The sequence below is a fragment of the Chlorocebus sabaeus genome, chromosome 9, assembly GCF_047675955.1.
Source record: "Chlorocebus sabaeus isolate Y175 chromosome 9, mChlSab1.0.hap1, whole genome shotgun sequence".
NCBI lineage: Eukaryota > Metazoa > Chordata > Mammalia > Primates > Cercopithecidae > Chlorocebus > Chlorocebus sabaeus.
This window is the reverse complement of record NC_132912.1, coordinates 86,290,466-86,307,607: the sequence shown is the minus strand read 5'-3', so window position 1 is coordinate 86,307,607 and position 17,142 is coordinate 86,290,466. Positions and strand designations below refer to the sequence as shown.

General features: G+C 33.7%; 1 protein-coding gene across 6 annotated transcripts in view; it reads right to left on the bottom strand.

Annotated features, from left to right (window-relative positions):
- PCDH15 (protocadherin related 15) overlaps window positions 1-17,142 on the bottom strand; it is a 1,804,329-nt gene that overhangs the window by 496,319 nt on the left and 1,290,868 nt on the right. For all 6 annotated transcript variants that reach the window (XM_073019143.1, XM_038008761.2, XM_073019145.1 and 3 more), the window contains one exon: window positions 10,701-10,871. In XM_073019143.1, coding sequence (XP_072875244.1) covers window positions 10,701-10,871 — 171 coding nt within the window. The remainder of the gene's footprint in view (window positions 1-10,700; window positions 10,872-17,142) is intronic.

Genomic DNA, 17,142 nt, shown 5'->3' with positions numbered 1-17,142 from the left:
GGGCCCTGTATTGGTTGGTATCTTCCAGAGAAACAGAACCAATAAAATGTGTGCGTATATATGTATACGTGTGTGTTTCTGAGAGAGAGAGAGAGAGAGAGAGATGATTTAAGAAACTGGCTCATGTGATTGTGGTGTCGGGTAAGTTCAAAATCTGTAGGATAGGCCAGCAGGCTGGAGACATAGGGAAGAATTGTCATAGTTTGTGTCCAAAAATAGTTTGCCAGAATCCTCAGATTTTTCAGAGAGGTCAATCTTTTTACTTAAAGCCTTCAACTGACTGGATGCAGCCAACCGATATCATAGATCCAAAGTTAACATCATCTAAAAGCATACCTTTACATCAATATCTAGATATATTTGACAAATATCTGAGTACCATGTCTTAGCCAAGTTAATGCATAAATCCATTCCCTCTGGTCAAAGGGCAAGCATGTGATTCAAACTAGGTCAATCAGTTGCTCTCTTTCTCTCAAATTTGCATTGGGTTAGAAAGACAAAGAATTACATCCTGTTTCTATATAGTCATGCCAAATCACATGATCCATCTCCAATCCCTAAAACATAGGTATGGCTTTTGTTCTCAACCTTCAACTCTTAATTCCTTAAAAAAGTTACCAGTAGATTCTGTGAGGCCACAGTGAATCTTCTAACACTTTACATTTATGTAGGCCAGAGTCATTTGGCTTGTTTGAAATTAAATATATATATATATATATAATTGTTTCAGTCAGGCTTCAGGTATTTGGAAAGACATTCATCAAATTAATAATGGTTATCCTGGGGACTGGGCTTTGAGGATTGAGGATTTCTGATTTTCATTATGTGTCTAATCTTTTTAAATGTTTCCGTATAATTTATAATTAGCAGCCAATTATTTTATAATTAAAGTAAATCCTGAAAAACTTTCTACCTTAGTGTGTGGAAAAACAGCAGAATTGCCGATTTTATAGGGCAAAGAAGTGCTATCTTTACCTACAGTGCAAACCGTGAACCACCACAGCCCAACAGGAGGCTCTGTGGGACAATTTTGAAAACATTACTATGATCTTTTGTTTCTATATTTACTTTTAAAAAGAAGCAAAGGGAGCAAGATACTTGTTGACATTTAAAATTTGATTCATTGATATATTTTGGCTTGCAGTATCACCTTGTGGCATTTGACATCTGCTGCTCCCTCTCCCCAAAGTCATAATACACTGCATAATTAATTCAGCACAAGTAGTGACAATGACAACTCTGTTTATTTAAAAAGATACCTCGACTGTTCTTTTGAATAAATAGATTGCATTCTTTTAAAGATCCAAAATAATACTGAATTAATTAGAAATAGTGCAATCAGAATAAATTAGATACTATCTACATACAACTCAGTTTTAAAGCTAGAATTTCAATTAAAGATAAGTTAGAATTTTAATAACTAATTTGAATTAGCTACTTCTTCCCATGTGTCTCTGAGTAAACACCAAGCCAGACAAAATTTCTATTGCTAATAATAATAGTAACAATAGCAAATATTGTTAAACTCTTACTATTTGCTGGTAACTAGTTAAGCATGCTTCATAAATCTTCTTTTATAGTACTCATGAAACCACATATCTGAGCTACTATTACCTTCATTTTGTAGATGACAAGTTCAAACTGAGTTTTAGAGACATTAAGCAACATTCCCAACATCACACAGGATTTCAATTCAGACTCTGAGTGCTTACAAACTATCTTACATTGTGATGGTAAACATCTTTGCAAATTTTCCCTCATAATTGAGTAAGCCATCACAGAGTTTCAGAATAAATGTGTAAGAAAACTTATAAGCATCAGGTACAAGCTTAAGGATTTGACATCTTTCATGTGTGTTTCGTAGAAAAAAAAAGCTCAAAGGTTAAAGTAATACTTTGAACAAACTCCCTAACAAGAAGTGTTAGACTTCAAACTTGTTATTCAGCTGAATAGTGACTTTCTTCATTCAACTAAACTAACAAACTCAATTCCTCCTTTCGATTGCTTCTTTTTTGCCTACTTAATAGTTATTCCATATCTATTGTTTCTTATTTATTTATTCCACTAAAAATTTCAATGTCTTCACATTATCTGTAATCGGTGCTATGGTATGTTACAGTTGAATATAGTTGAACCTGTTAAAATACATTTTGACCAATAATGAAAAGAACCAAGGATTCCTCTGCTTTCATATAACTTCACACATGACTTTCTTAAAATTTTACTTTCATTTCTGGGATACATGTGCAGAATGTGCAGATTTGTAACATAGGTATACACGTGCCATGGTGGTTTGCTGCACCCATCAACCCATCATCTACCTTAGGTATTTCTCCCAATGCTATTCATCCACTATGCCCCGATCCCCAGACAGGCCCCCATGTCACACACCACTTTTAGAATCACAATACAATTTCACATTCAGGACAATACTTGCTGAATTTTAGTTTGCGTTTGTGTTTCATTGTTGACGGGAAGAAAAAAATGGCAGAGACATCATATGTTGACTCTGGATATATTATTTATCATTTGTCTCTTCGAAATATTTTGACAAACAATCTTTGTATTAAAAGGTTGTGGGCAGTTTGGGAGTTACCAGTTGTTTCCCTCTTCATTCATCACTTTGCTGACCCCAGAAGATATCCACAGAAAAAATTTTGCAAGTGATTGGCCAAGGGATTCAGTGAGGATATACTTTAATATTTAGAACACTATTAAAAAGAAAAGGAGATATTATTAACAATATGCTGGGACAAGAATTATAATATGGGACTTTCTATGGCAAATGGGATATTTGATTACTTGATCTAGACTGTATAAAATAAATAATATATTTGGATAATGTACAATTACAATAATTATACACACAAACATATATGTGTCTGTATATATATACACACACACACACATATATATATATACACACAGACACACACATACACACACACACACACACACCCTTCACATATGCACCTTTATAGCCAATATACTTTAATTGAGACTGAGAGGGCAAGAGCCATGATTACTCAGATTTGTATTCAATGACTTATTACATAATAAATATTTTTTGAAAATTTGATGAGTTAATTCAATTCAAAATATGCAAAAAGTATCGGGCCAGGCACGGTGGCTCAGGCCTATAATCCCAGCACTTTGGGAAGCCCAAGCGGGTAGATCACCTGAGGTCAGGAGTTTGAGACCAGCCTGACCAACATGGTGAAACCCCGTCTCAACTGAAAAAATACAAAAATTAGCCGGGTGTGGTGGCACATGCTGGTAGTCTCAGCTACTTGGGAGGATGAGACAGGAGAATCGCTTGAAAACGGGAGGTGTAGGTTTCAGTGAGCCAAGATCATGCCACTGCACTCCAGCCTTGGTGACAAAGCGAGATTCCATCCCAAAAAAAGAAAAAAAAAATACTGTATATCTACTATGTGAAGCCAATGGGTTTCAAGTTAGGATATAATGACAAGAGAAGTTTACAGAACTCATAGTGTAGTGAAAGAAAAACATTCATAGTAAATGAACACATTGTAATGAAGAGTTTAATATTTATAGTAGGAATAAATGGGGTCACAAAGAGAAACTTAGTTTTGAGGGTCTACCATTTTAGGTTAACTGATATGAAACTTGAATAACAAATATGTACTTAACATATGAAACAGAGAGAAAGTAGGGTAATTCTCAGAGAATTTCAGGGTCGTATGTGATGTTCTGTGTGCCTAGACAAGTTGTACTACGTGTGTTAGAAGAGATGGGACTGGAAAGTGGTCAGATATAAAGTTACTTTGAATGATATGATAAAAGCCGTGGAATTTATTTGGTGTATGATGAAAAACACTGAATCTTTTTAAACATCAAAAAATCAGATCAGAATTGTATCAAAAACAAAAACAAAAACAACTTTGGCTTTATTGTGATGGTGGTTAGAGGAGTGAGACACTGGAGGCTGGATACCAAGTTTAGAGAATGTCTTTAAATAGATGTTTTGACAGTGTAAATAGACAGGTGTCAAACAGATTTCAGTAACAGTGTATAGGTAATGTAGAAAATGTCTTTGGAGATTGATTGAGTTTGGAATGGAGGTCACTGAAGTCTAGGTTCAAATCAATAATGACCCCAGGAGTAACAATATGTAGAATTGAATAGAAAGAATAATGAGGCATCTGCTGGAAACAGAGTTAAAAATATCCAGAAAAAGATGAAAAATGCAAACTTGGAACTCAAGACAGATTTCAAGTTAGAAGACTTATCTACAACAAATACATAATCCCTGTTTGAGGAAAAATAGAACTGTATAGAGGTTTGCTCAACTCAATCGTAATAAAAACAATAATGAAGAAAAAAAGAAGTACAAAAGAGAGAAGCCTTGTAAATCTTTAAAATTTAATCATAATTTTAAAATAAATTTCAAAATAAATAAAAGCCATCAAAGATATAAGAGGCGAAATCCAAGGCCACCGAGGGAATGAGGAAAACCAGTACTTCCATAAAAAAAACAAGAGAAGAGAGAGTTCTCAGATTGTAAGACATTTAACGTGAGGCTAGGCCAAGAAGAAATGATAAGTGTTGTAGATCACAGAAAATCACCATTACTTTTCTGATAACTGAGAAAGCTTTCCTGGAGGGAAAGAGTAACATAGATAAACGAGAAGTTGTTTTTGACATGAAAGCTATTTGTTTTATGACAAAGATTGCAGTTGAGGTGTTTGTCACTAGAAATTATTGGGATCCAATCCAAGAGTTTTAAATAGGGGGAGAGAAAAAGATGACTATGTTTAGTGAGCAACTGATGTTGAAATACTGATAACCACATGGCGCAATAATTAAAGGAAGGTGTACACAGTAAATACATAGATACTATGTCAATATATCATTCATTTTTCTGTCCAGGGATATATTACACTGAAAAAGAGAAAAAACAGCCAACCAGTCAAGCCAACACATAAATGTATGCTACTGTTCAGTTGAAAAAATGTACAAGGATTTATCATGGTTTTATCTGTGCTTCATTAGAAAATAAAGCCAAGGATTTTATACTCCAAATTCTACAGACCTTTTTTGTAAAACCAGAAAACCTAAACTTTGCAGACATAATAACTTTAAGAAAGTCAGAAATTAGGAATAAATATACATAATAATATATTTGGGCAATAATTTATTTCATCCTACTTGCTCAGCATCCTCAATTAACATAGTTTGGCATACATTAGGGTCCTATAGAAATGTAGCAAATTAATAATAAATCAGAAGAGTACTATATACCTTTGTAACACCAGAGGTATTTATGTGTTCAATATAATATTAATCTTAGTGTTTGTGAAAACATTAATTTGCCAAAGAGAGTTGTTTATATTGGAAAACCATGTAATCTACATTTATAAAATCAGTGTATTTCTAAACAAGTGACTTTAAATTTTGATATAAAGCAGATTTTTATTTTTATTACATCATAGTTCATGAGTTAAATTTATTAATAGACTATATTTTAAAAAGATTTTCTGAACTGACAAATCCTGCATGTACTATAATGGGGTTAAGAATGGTTTCTCAAGTCAAGAATACCACCAAAGTAAGGCAAATTTCACATCAACATAGGTAAACAGGTGGCAAGTCTTTCAAAATTTGAAGAATTCCTTTAAGAAAGGATCAGTATGTATACAATTAGAGTCAATATGTTCTGTTTAGCTGACATTAATGGTTAGTTATCTCACTCTGGAGAGCAAGATCTTATTGAAATTTCATGAAATTTTAGCAGAATATATAAAGGAAAATAGAAAAAGAGAAAATCAAAAAGAATAAAAGTACAGACATAAACACAGTAATTTGAATGTGAAGCTCAAAAACTAACTCCGGTTTTTATACCTAATGTTCCAGAATGAATTCAAAATAACAATGTACATAAAAACCTGATGCCAGTACTAAGGGTGATTTTATTTGCAAAAGATTGCCACAATAATATTTTCTTTTCCATATGTTCTTCTTATAATGTGACTTGGACACATTATAAGGGAGATGGAGTATGTTTCTACCCCTTGAAACTGGCAGAAATTTGACTACAGCAGAACTGACACTGCAAATTCTAATTTATGAAAATTTCTGCCTAATTCCCTTGGGAAGCTTGTTATGACAACCCACTGTCTTGCTGTGAGGAAGCTCCAACAGCCTATAAGAGGCTTAACTGAGGTGAAAATGAAGCCTTAGTCTACAGCCCTGGATGAGCACCAGCCAACAGCCAAAATCAATTTGGTAGCCATCTAAGTTAATCATCATGAAAGTGGCACCCAGCCCTCAGTTAAAGTGCCACAGTTGATGCTACATGGAGCAAAGATAAGGTGTTTTCTCAAGTCTTGCTAAAATTGCAGCTTAGTGAGCAAATTAAATGATTGCAGTTTGAACCCACTAAGTTTTGGTGGCCTGTTATACAGTGACTGATAATCTGACCAAGTGCCTAGGTTTACAAGTAAATATATCTATATTTTTGTACATGAAACTAAAAAGTAAATATTTGCCATAATTACTTAGATGTGTAAATCTTAAATTCTCATTTTTTCAAGGTATGTTAAGGAACGGCTCAATCGGTTAAAAATGATAAAAGGATCAATATTGAACATTCTGGAATTTCTTCCATAATATTTAATTCAAAAAGCATGGTTTTGAAAGAAAATACAAGAATAATTGTTCACAAAACTATTTATTGATCTTCAAACACCTCCTTTTTTACCAGCAAGAATCCACCATCCTCCGAATCCCTCGTGCTCTTTGCCCAAATACTACTTTACAAAGGATTCAGAGCATAAAAAATTTCTTGACTTAATTTCTTCACCATTAGTTCATTGCTCTCCTTATGTTAGGATATGTAATATTTAATATTGGATTGGGTTTGTCATCCGAAGACTGGATAAGTTTTATCCTTAGACTAGTTCTCCTTTGAGTACTGATATTCAAAATATGAATATTATAGTACAACAAGGGAGAGAGTGAGGCATTCTGATCAAAAATTTGCCTATACTCTCTGAAAATACTTTTGGATATAAATATTTCTCTACAACTACACCCACCTATAGAGTGAATCTCCAACTTCACCCAGGCTGACAGAGCCAGAAAAAAAAAAACTATCAATTTTTGTGTGTAGAGCCAGGACTCAAATGTATCTTAATTTTATTTACTCTTACTAAATTATATCTATATCTATATACTTAAACTGCCTACCAAAAATGTTTTTGTGTATATTCAACATATTCAATCAGTTAATATTTGTACAGAGCTTAGCATAGTTCATTACAAACAGAACATTCTATACAAACTCTAGACATTATGATCACTTATGTTATTACCCCAAATTGAAAGTATAGTCTGGTCTCTAGCACTAAACTGCATAGGAATGAGAGAGATGTTCAATCTGTAATCCGGAGAGGAAAGGAAGCTCAATGATCCTTAATAAAATTAAGTTCGTACACTCTGCTTTTCAAGCAGCAGTTTCTATCTTCCTTTACTTTCCTCAGTGAACTAACTACTAGTAAACAGTCATCAGACTGACTCATTGAATTGGATTATTGTGGTCTCAATATATACCTTCCCTTGGGGTCCCACTGTACACTAGCTAAATATATTAACTCAGAAACATAAATTAATACTAAAAATATATTTTTTCCTCTTTTATATTTAAAGGGATTTTAACTGGAAGTGCACACACACACACACACACAATCCAGAATGCCATATTTGTATGGGGATTATTGAAAAAGATTATTATCAAGTATTAAATTCTGTTTCAGCATATTATTATTTTTACACTATTGTCTTTCCAAATAGAAATATTTGAATGAAAAAATGCACATTTTAATACCAGCCCAATATACTTGAATCTTACACATGTTTAAGTTTCATGTGCAAAAAACGATTAGTCATAGAGCAAGCCCACCCTCTTGTAGAAATTTTTTTAAAATGTTAATGCCAGCTTAATATACTTTAACCTTACATGTTTAAATTTCATGCACAAACAATGATTAGTCATGGAGCAAACTCACCCTCTTGTAGATATTTTAAAAGATAAATAAAAACGAAACTTTTTTTAAAAAAAGTTATATTTTAGGTTCAGGGGTCCATATGCAGGTTTGTTACACAGGTGAACTCATGTCATGTTGTATAGATTAGTTTATCACCCAGTGAGTAAGCCCAGTACCCAACAGTCATCTTTTCTGCTCCTCTGTCTCCTCCCACCCTCCAACCTCAGATAGACCTCAGTGTCTGTTGTTCCCTTCCTTCTGTTCATGAGTTCTCATCATTCAGCTCCCACTTACATGTGAGAATATGTGGTATTTGGTTTTCTGTTCCTGTGTTAGTTTGCTAAGGAAATTAGCCTCCCACTCCATCTATGTTCCTGCAAAGACATGACCTCATTATTTTTATAGCCGTATAATATTCCATGTGGTACATGTACATCATTTTCTTTATCCAATCTGTCATTCATGGACATTTAGATTGACTCCGTGTCTTTGCTATTGTGAATAGTGCTGCAATGAACATTCATGTGCATGTGTCTTTATGGCAGAATGATTTATATTCCTCTGTGTATATTCCCAATAATAGGACTGCTGGGTCAAATGAGAGTTCTCCTTTTAGCTCTTTGAGAAATTGCCATACTGCTTTCCACGTGGCTGAACTAATTTACACTCCCACCAACAATGTGTAACTGTTCCCTTTTCTCTTCAACCTTGCCAGCATTTGTTATTTTTTGACTTTTTAATAATAGTCATTTTGACTGACTGTGCGATGGTTTCTCAGTGTGGTTTTGATTTGCATTTCTCTAATGATTAGTGACGTTTAACTGTTTTTCATTGTTTTATTGGCCACATGTATGTATTCTTTTGAAAAATGTTCATGTCCAAAAAAACCACTTTTTAATGTTTTTATTTAATTATTATAAATTTAAATTCCCCATAGATGCTGGATATTAGACCTCTGTCAGATGCATACTTTGCAAATATTTTCTCCCATTCTGTAGGTGGTCTGTTCACTCTGTTGATAGTTTATTTAGCTGTGCAGAAGCTCTTAAGTTTACTTAGATCCCATTTGTCAATTTCTGCTTTTGTTGTAATTGCTTATGCTGTCTTTGTTACAAAATCTTTGCCTGTGCCTTTGTCCTGAATGGTATTGCCTAGGTGGTCCTCCAGGGTTTCTTCTAGTTTGGAGTTTTACATTTAAGTCTTTAATCCACCTTGAGTTGCTTTTTGCATATGGTGTAAGGAGGGGGTCCAGCTTCAATCTTCATATGGCTAGCTAGTTCTCCCAGCGCCATTTACTGAATACGAAGTCTTTTTCCCATTGCTTTTGTCAGCTTTGTTGAAGGGCAGACGGCAGTAGGTGTGCAGCCTTATAAAAATTGTATTTGTCGTCATTCCTTTTACCAGTTCTTTCAAAGAAAATTTTTATGTTCACCATCGTTAATAGTTGGTGGGTTTTTTTTTTTGCTGGGATTTGACAATAACATAATGGCATATAACTTTAGGGAATCTACATCTATTTTGTCTAGTCAAGTTCTGATTAGCTTTTTTGTCTGCAAAAGTACCTAATTTGGCTAAAAACATATTTTTTATCCAATGCACATAAGATTTATTTATTTTTCTCTCCAGTTTTTTTATTATTATTATTATTCATGCAAGTTAACTGGACCAGTGAACTGTGAGAAAAACCAATAGATGTATTAATATTATAACATTGGATAAGCACTCTTTGGCTTTACATTTAGAAGGCATTCCCGTTCTATTCCTCAAAATCTCAAATAGAGGACCCTCAGAACTGCAGTTCTCAGGTGCTTTGAGGAAAAAAAGTCAAATAGCTTCCAACAAATTCTAACACTTTGAGCCATTTTGGGAATTCAGAGAGCTGATTGCTTTCCAGGGAAACAGCAAAAATATTGGTTAAATGGTTAAATCCTAGACCATTGAATTTTTAAAACAGAATATGTGTATACACACACACACACACACACACGCACACACAAATACACCTTTTAGGGGAGAAATTGATATTTTTGCCCTAGCAGGATATCCATTTGCCTTAAAATTCTTATTCTTAGGTATGTATATCAGTCATCTAGGGAGGTCCAAGGTGTGAAATCCAAACCAACAGAAGTTTATAGTTCCATTAGCATTTATCAAAAATATAGGATTAAGCGTAGAAAATATGTATTCATGCTTCACCTTTCTGTATCTTTACTTTAAGAGGTAAGTATTTGTATTCAGTATTTGTTAGCTCCTACCTTCAAACAGCCAAACATAATCTTCAATAACATTTCAGAATTCTACTGGGCCAAATGTGTATCCTATTGACCTGTGTGTCCTGTGACTTACTACTGCATATTTAAACACGAATTTAAGAAAATGCTGCAGTGGTTATTTGGAATTTTTCAGAATGGCCAGTGAACTCCTTGGTGATTTATTGGTAAAAAATAAAAATAAAATAACCATGTTGGATTGTTGTTTTGTAACATACTTTCTACCTCATAAATTATATAATTACTCTTTGTGTTAAAAACGTATGCCTACTCCCTGAAAATAGTTTTGGATGTAAATATTTTTCAAAGTGCATATAGTGAGTTTTGCTATTATAAATTATATGTCTGCAAAATACTTGAACATGATCCCATTGGGTTTTAAAACATGCAAACGAAGGGAGAAAGATAAGAGCATATTTACCGGAGTTCTCAACTCAGGTATGGCAGCTTGATAAGTGAGTGGACGGCAATCACGAGTCTTTGGCACAAGGACACAAGGAAGAAACATTGGACCTAAGTCATCTCCATCCAGAACATCCACTGTGAGAGTGGTGGTGGTGGTTCGCCTCTCGTTCAGATTTTGGGCACGGTCCTGTTAGAGAGAAAAACAAACAACAGGTAGTTTATAGAAATTAGGCACAATGGCCAGGAGCAGTGGCCCACACCTGTAATCCCAGCACATTGAGAGGCCAAGGTGAGTGGATCACTTGAGGTCAGGAGTTTGATACCAGCCTGGTCAACATGGTGAAACCCCGTTTCTACTAAAAATACAAAAATCTGGGTGTGGTGGTGGGCGCCTGGAGTCCCAGCTCTTCGAGAGGCTGAGGCAGGAGAATAGTTTAAACTTGGGAAGCAGAGGTTGCAGTGAGCCAAGATCACACCACTGCACTCCAGCCTGGGTGACAGAGTGAGACTCAGTCTCAAAAAACAACAACAAAAAAGAAATTAGTCATAACGTAGACTTAGTTTTCATTAAAAAAGATTGATAAATTAACTTGCTTAAACCAACAGTTTTAAGTGGTGAAGCTAGGGTGTAAACTGAGATCCAATTGTCTTCAAAGCGACTTTCTTGAAAGTATGTTACAGCAGTTAAGCTTTTATATGTTAGGCCTTTACCTAACAGTTCACCTTACTAGACAGCCTAACCATAAAGGTCACTGTCATCTTATTAGAGCATTTACTTTAAAAACCTTGTAATTGTAAATTCTTTCTCTGTGCCTCTGAGATGTGAATCTTTTATAAGCTGCTTGCCAGTTCTAAAGACCCATGTTTTTCACGACCTGGGGGCCATCTCTTTGAAATGTAATAGTCAAGGAAGAAGCCCCTATTTCCCAGTTTCTGTGGGAGGGTAAGAGCCTGACTTCCTTTGGAGACTTGTTCCAATTTCTAAAACTACTTTTTGTCATGAAAATTCAAGGAAGTTTATTTTCCTTTGGGAACGTCAATTAGTAAACACACCTGATCTGTGAATCCCCCTACACCCAAGTCCACTGGAGCGTTTAACTTCTCTCTAGCCATTCTTTCTATTAGAGTTCAGTTCAGATCTAGTCTGTATTCTGGTCTTCTCTATTGCAATAGCTGTGAATACAGTCTTCCTTATCATTTAACTTTGTCTAGTGCAATGTTGCATTGTTACTAATTAAAATCCAAAATGTCTTCAGATTTCCCTAGTTTTTACTTAATGTCAGTTTTCTGTTTCAGGATCCCAATCAGGATACCAGTTTACATTCAGTCATAATGGTTACTTAAGCTCATTTTGGCTGTGACAAGTTCTCCGACTTTTGTTTTTGATGACGTTAACAATTTTGAGTACTAGATATTTTGCAGAATGTCCCTTAATGGGTGTTTATCTGGTGTTTTCCTCAAGATTCAACTGGACTTACATGATTTATGTAGGAAAACCACAAGTCAAGTGCTATTTTTGACACATTTATCAATAGTATATTATTAATATGACTTATCACTGTTGTTAATTTGAACCTGGCTGAGGCTGTATCTAGTCAGTTTTCTCAACTATAACGTTACTCTTTCTTGTTTCCCTTTCCATTTCTTTAGAAGGAAATCACGATGGATAGCACACACTTAAATAATGGGTAGTAATTGTATTAGAAATGCAAATTGTTTCTATTTATCTGAAGAACGTTTATCATAGGACAGAAGAAAATAATATTGGACCTAAGTCATTTCCATCCAGAACATCCATTGTTGAGGGTGGTGGTGGTAGCATCATTCATTATGACAGAATCTGGAAATGTTTTTACTTTCATAGTATTCAGTTATTATTTTGAAGAACTATTATGCTTTTCTGTCTTTTTGAATTCTATTTTGTACAACATTGAAAAGTATACTTGCATGCATGTTCATGTAGCACTATTCACAACAGACAAAAGTTGGCAAATCCCACGTATTTATCAATGAATAAATGGATAAACAGATCGTGGCATGTACATACAATGGCATATGATTCAAGCATAAAAGGAAACAAAGTCCTGATATATACAACAACATGAATGAGACTTGAAAACATCACATTTTCAAATAAAGAAACCAGACAAAATATAAGGTCACATATTATATGATCCATTTATATGCAATATCTGGAAGCAGTAAACAAATTGGTGGCTACAGGGAGCTGGGGAGGGGATATGGGAAGCAACTGCATGAGTGGTGCCAGCTCTTTTTGGAGTGATTAAAATGTTTAGGAACCGGATAGAGGCGGTGGTTGTACAATACTGTGAGTGTACCAAATGCCATTGAATTGTTCACTTTAAAATGGCTAATCTTATTTTGCTTATTTATGTTAAATACTTTTTAAAAGTAATTATACTAACAGACCTGTATTTTATTTTAGTTTGTTCATAAAATGTCTTCCTTTGTGACAGTTCCCAGACATTAATATTTGCTTTCCAATTTAAAAAAAAATCCCTCTTCTTAAGCTTGGTTAATAGTACATTTCAATTAAACTCATTCCCAATCTGGTTGCTCAAAAAAAGTTGTAAAGCAATGCTTGAGGGTAAAGTTTCAGGAAGCACAAATTTCTATTGGTGGAATTTTGTAAGTACAACCTTGTCTAGAATGTAATAACTTTGTGGTTCCAGGATTCTTTGATATTTTGATACAGTGTAAGATGGACTGTGACAAAATTATAGTTTAAAAAACACAAAATGTTTAAATTTTCAAAGTTTTGGGACTCACTCAGATCCCTAGAGGCACTATAAAGATTATTTGATACTAAAGACATTTGAGATTCAACAAAGAGAAAGGAGTTTTTTCTGAACTTCTTTTATGGCACTACAAGCAGATACTTGTGGGAGTGAGGCTGCCATGAATTCCCACTCCCAAGAAAGTTTATGAAAATGAAGAAAAAACAAGGAAGTCTATTCTTACCTACATAAACATGATTACAAGCTATTTTAATCTCCCCTTTGTTCGCCTAGGAACCTAGTTTTCCTTCCCTTAGAAGCCTCCTCCCTCTCATTATGTTAAATATGTACACCTTCTTCCTTAGCTGTTGCAGGAACTGTCGATGTGCACTCCCATACGTGTACCAACCTCTAGGCCAGTGGAAAAGTACAGTAGGAGCAACATGTGGCAAGTGAGATAATTTTGATGGTTCACAAATGAACTTTCTAAAGTATTCTTAAGATGTATGAATTTTGAACATGTAGAAAAACCTTAATTCAAAATAAAGGTATGTGCATATTTTAAATTTTAGAAAAATGCAACTAGCTCATCAAACTTGCCACTTTTTAAATACTGATCTTTTATTTAATTGGGTTATAGCTATAACTACAATATGTGAACTAATAGATAAATGATGTAATGATTTGTTCAGTCGGCATATCCTGAGTAGCTTCCAAGGGGCAGACTCCAATGCCCTGCTTCTGACGGTCTTAAAAAATGATGAGGACATATTTCCTCAGTCCATTATTAAGAGAGTAATTTAATACTGAAAATTACTAATATTAAGATAATGTGACCTCATAAAGATTAGTAGGTTATATTCTCACATATATTTCCCTTTGTGTTGCATCATCCAGTTTTAAATTATTAAGTAATCTCATCTTCCACATTTCCCTTCAAGTTATTTTAAAGTTTATGAACTAAAACAACTCTTTTAATTTCTAAAAAATATATATATATATGAAAACTGAAAGCTTCTTTAATAGGGTTGGTAAACTTTTGTTACATGTTTTAATGATTTTATGTTTGACATTTTTTTTCTCAACAACATAAATAAGTTAATAAAATGACATTTAATATGTATTTGTAAATTTACTTATGGTATTGGAGATAATTTTTGAAAATTTTTTTATTTATAAAATATCTATTTATGTATTTATTTTAGAAATGAGAATCTCGCTACATTGCCTATATTGACTTCAATCTCCTGGGCACAAGTAATCCTCCTACCTCAGCCTCCTGAGTAGCTAGGACTATAGGTTTGTGTCTGGCTTTAACCTACAATTTAAAATAATGATTGCTTATGATGAAGTTTTAAAAGATTGAATTAATCTAAATTTAATTTATAAAAATAGTAAATAAATATTAAATATTTATAATATTGTATGTGATATATGAATGTAGAACACATATATAAACACACATATATGCATATATATACATGCATACATATAAATGCCAGAGGTAGTATTTCTACCCTTCCATATCACTCAGCCATCTTCTTTACATGTCATCACCAAATCACTATAATAAACAAATGTGAATTATTTTTACCTTATGTTTTCTTTCAGTCTGTCAGCATCAGATCTCTCACTATTATCTGCTTCTTTGGGTTATTGTTACTAATCCATAGAATAGATACTCGTGTGTTAAAGATAGTTTATTTACAGGAAGTATATACCAAAATACATAATTGGAGTTTTTTCTCATATTGGGGAAAGATATTGCTTACAAAATGTTGAGCTCTAAAATTTGTATTTTAAAATGTGAAATAAAAATAATCCTGGCAAAACTATTGTGACCAGAGATGCAGCAACAAAATCTACCAACAGTTTCCACACGTGGGAATTCTCCCACATTTTATCACCAACATATATCACATAGGAAAATATATAAAAATACGTCTCATGCTCACTCATAACTTGTGAATTCATAATGGTAATGCTAATTCATGATGTTCTTCTCCCAATTTGGAATCAGATTTGATCTTACAATATCCATTTAAAAAACAATTCTTCGGCAATTGAGATAAAAATCAAAACAAAACAAAAAACAACAACAAAAAAAACTCCTACACTTTTGATCTTTACAGTAATATACTACTTTTCAAGGCTTTTCTGAGTAAATGAAATAACATTCTAAATTGTGAGTGTTAAAAAAATAAAAAATAACTTTCTATGAACATTTCATATAATTTATGTGTTTTCATTTATGTTATGTGACTAATAGATATTAAAATCCACAAAAAAGATCTCCTTTATTCCTTTTCCTATTTTCATCTGCATTACTCTTCATTTCCTTTTCAAAAAATAAGAATATATTTTAACTTTAATCATTTAAAAATAACAGAATATTACATTAAGTTAGGAAACTGTGATTCTAGTTGGCAAGTAATATCTTTTAAAATGTTAAACAAGTTCAACCACTACTCTGAACAGAATTGTACCTCCCCAACCTCAAGCTAGAAAATCTAGAGTAAATTGATATATTTCTGGAAACACATAATGTTCCAAGATTGAAAAAGAAAGCTATTGAAACCCTGAACAGACGAATATCAAGCTGTGATATTAACTTAGTAATAAAAAACTCACCAACCAAAAAAGGCCCTGGACCAGAGAGACGCATAGCTGAATTCTACCAGACATACAAAAATTGACTCAAGATGAATTAAAGGTTTAAATGTAATGCCTCAAGGTATAAAAAAATCCTAGAAGAAAACCTATTAAATACTCCTCTTGACATTGGCTTTAGCAAGGATTTCATAATGATGATATTCTGAAAAGCAACTGCAACAAAAACAACAACTGACAAGTGGCACCTAAAGAGCTTCTGCACACTAAAACAAACTGTCAATGCAGTAAACAGAAAATGGAAAGAATGAGAGAAAAGGCATGCAAACTATGCATCTGACAAAAGTCTAATATTTAGAATCTATAAGGAACTCAAACAATTCAACAAGCAAGAAACAAATAGCCCTATTAAAATAGGGGCAAGTAGCATGAACAGACACTTCTCAAAACAAGACATACATTCAACCAACAAACCTTAAAACATGTTCATCAGCATTTATCATCAGGGAAATGCAAATCAAAACCATAATGAGATATCATCTCATACCAGTTAGAATTGCTATTATTAAAAAGTCAAAAAATTACGTATACTGGTGAGGCTGCAGAGAAAAGGAAATGGTTATATGCTGTTGGTGGTCATGTAAATTATTTCAGCCACTGTGGAAAGCAGTTTGAAGGTTTCTCAAATAATTTAAAATCAAGCTACCATTCAACCCACCAACCTCATTACTGGGTCTATACACAAAGTGCATTCTACCAAAAAGACACATGCATATCTACGTTAATTGCCATGCTACTCACAATAGCAAAAAAACACGGAAGCAACCTAGGTGCCCATCAATAGTGGATTGGATAAAGAAACTGTGGTGCATTTACACCATGGAATACTACACAGTCATAGAAAAGAATGAAATGATGTCCTTTGAAGCAACATGGATGAAGTTGGAGGCCATAATCCTAAGTGAATTAATGCAGGAACAGAAAACCAAATACTACATAATATCAGTTTTCAATGGGAGCTAAACACTGAGTCCCCGGGGAAATAAACCTGGGAACAATAGACTGTGAACTACTGGGGCAAGGAGAGAGAATGGGTCAAAAAACTACCCA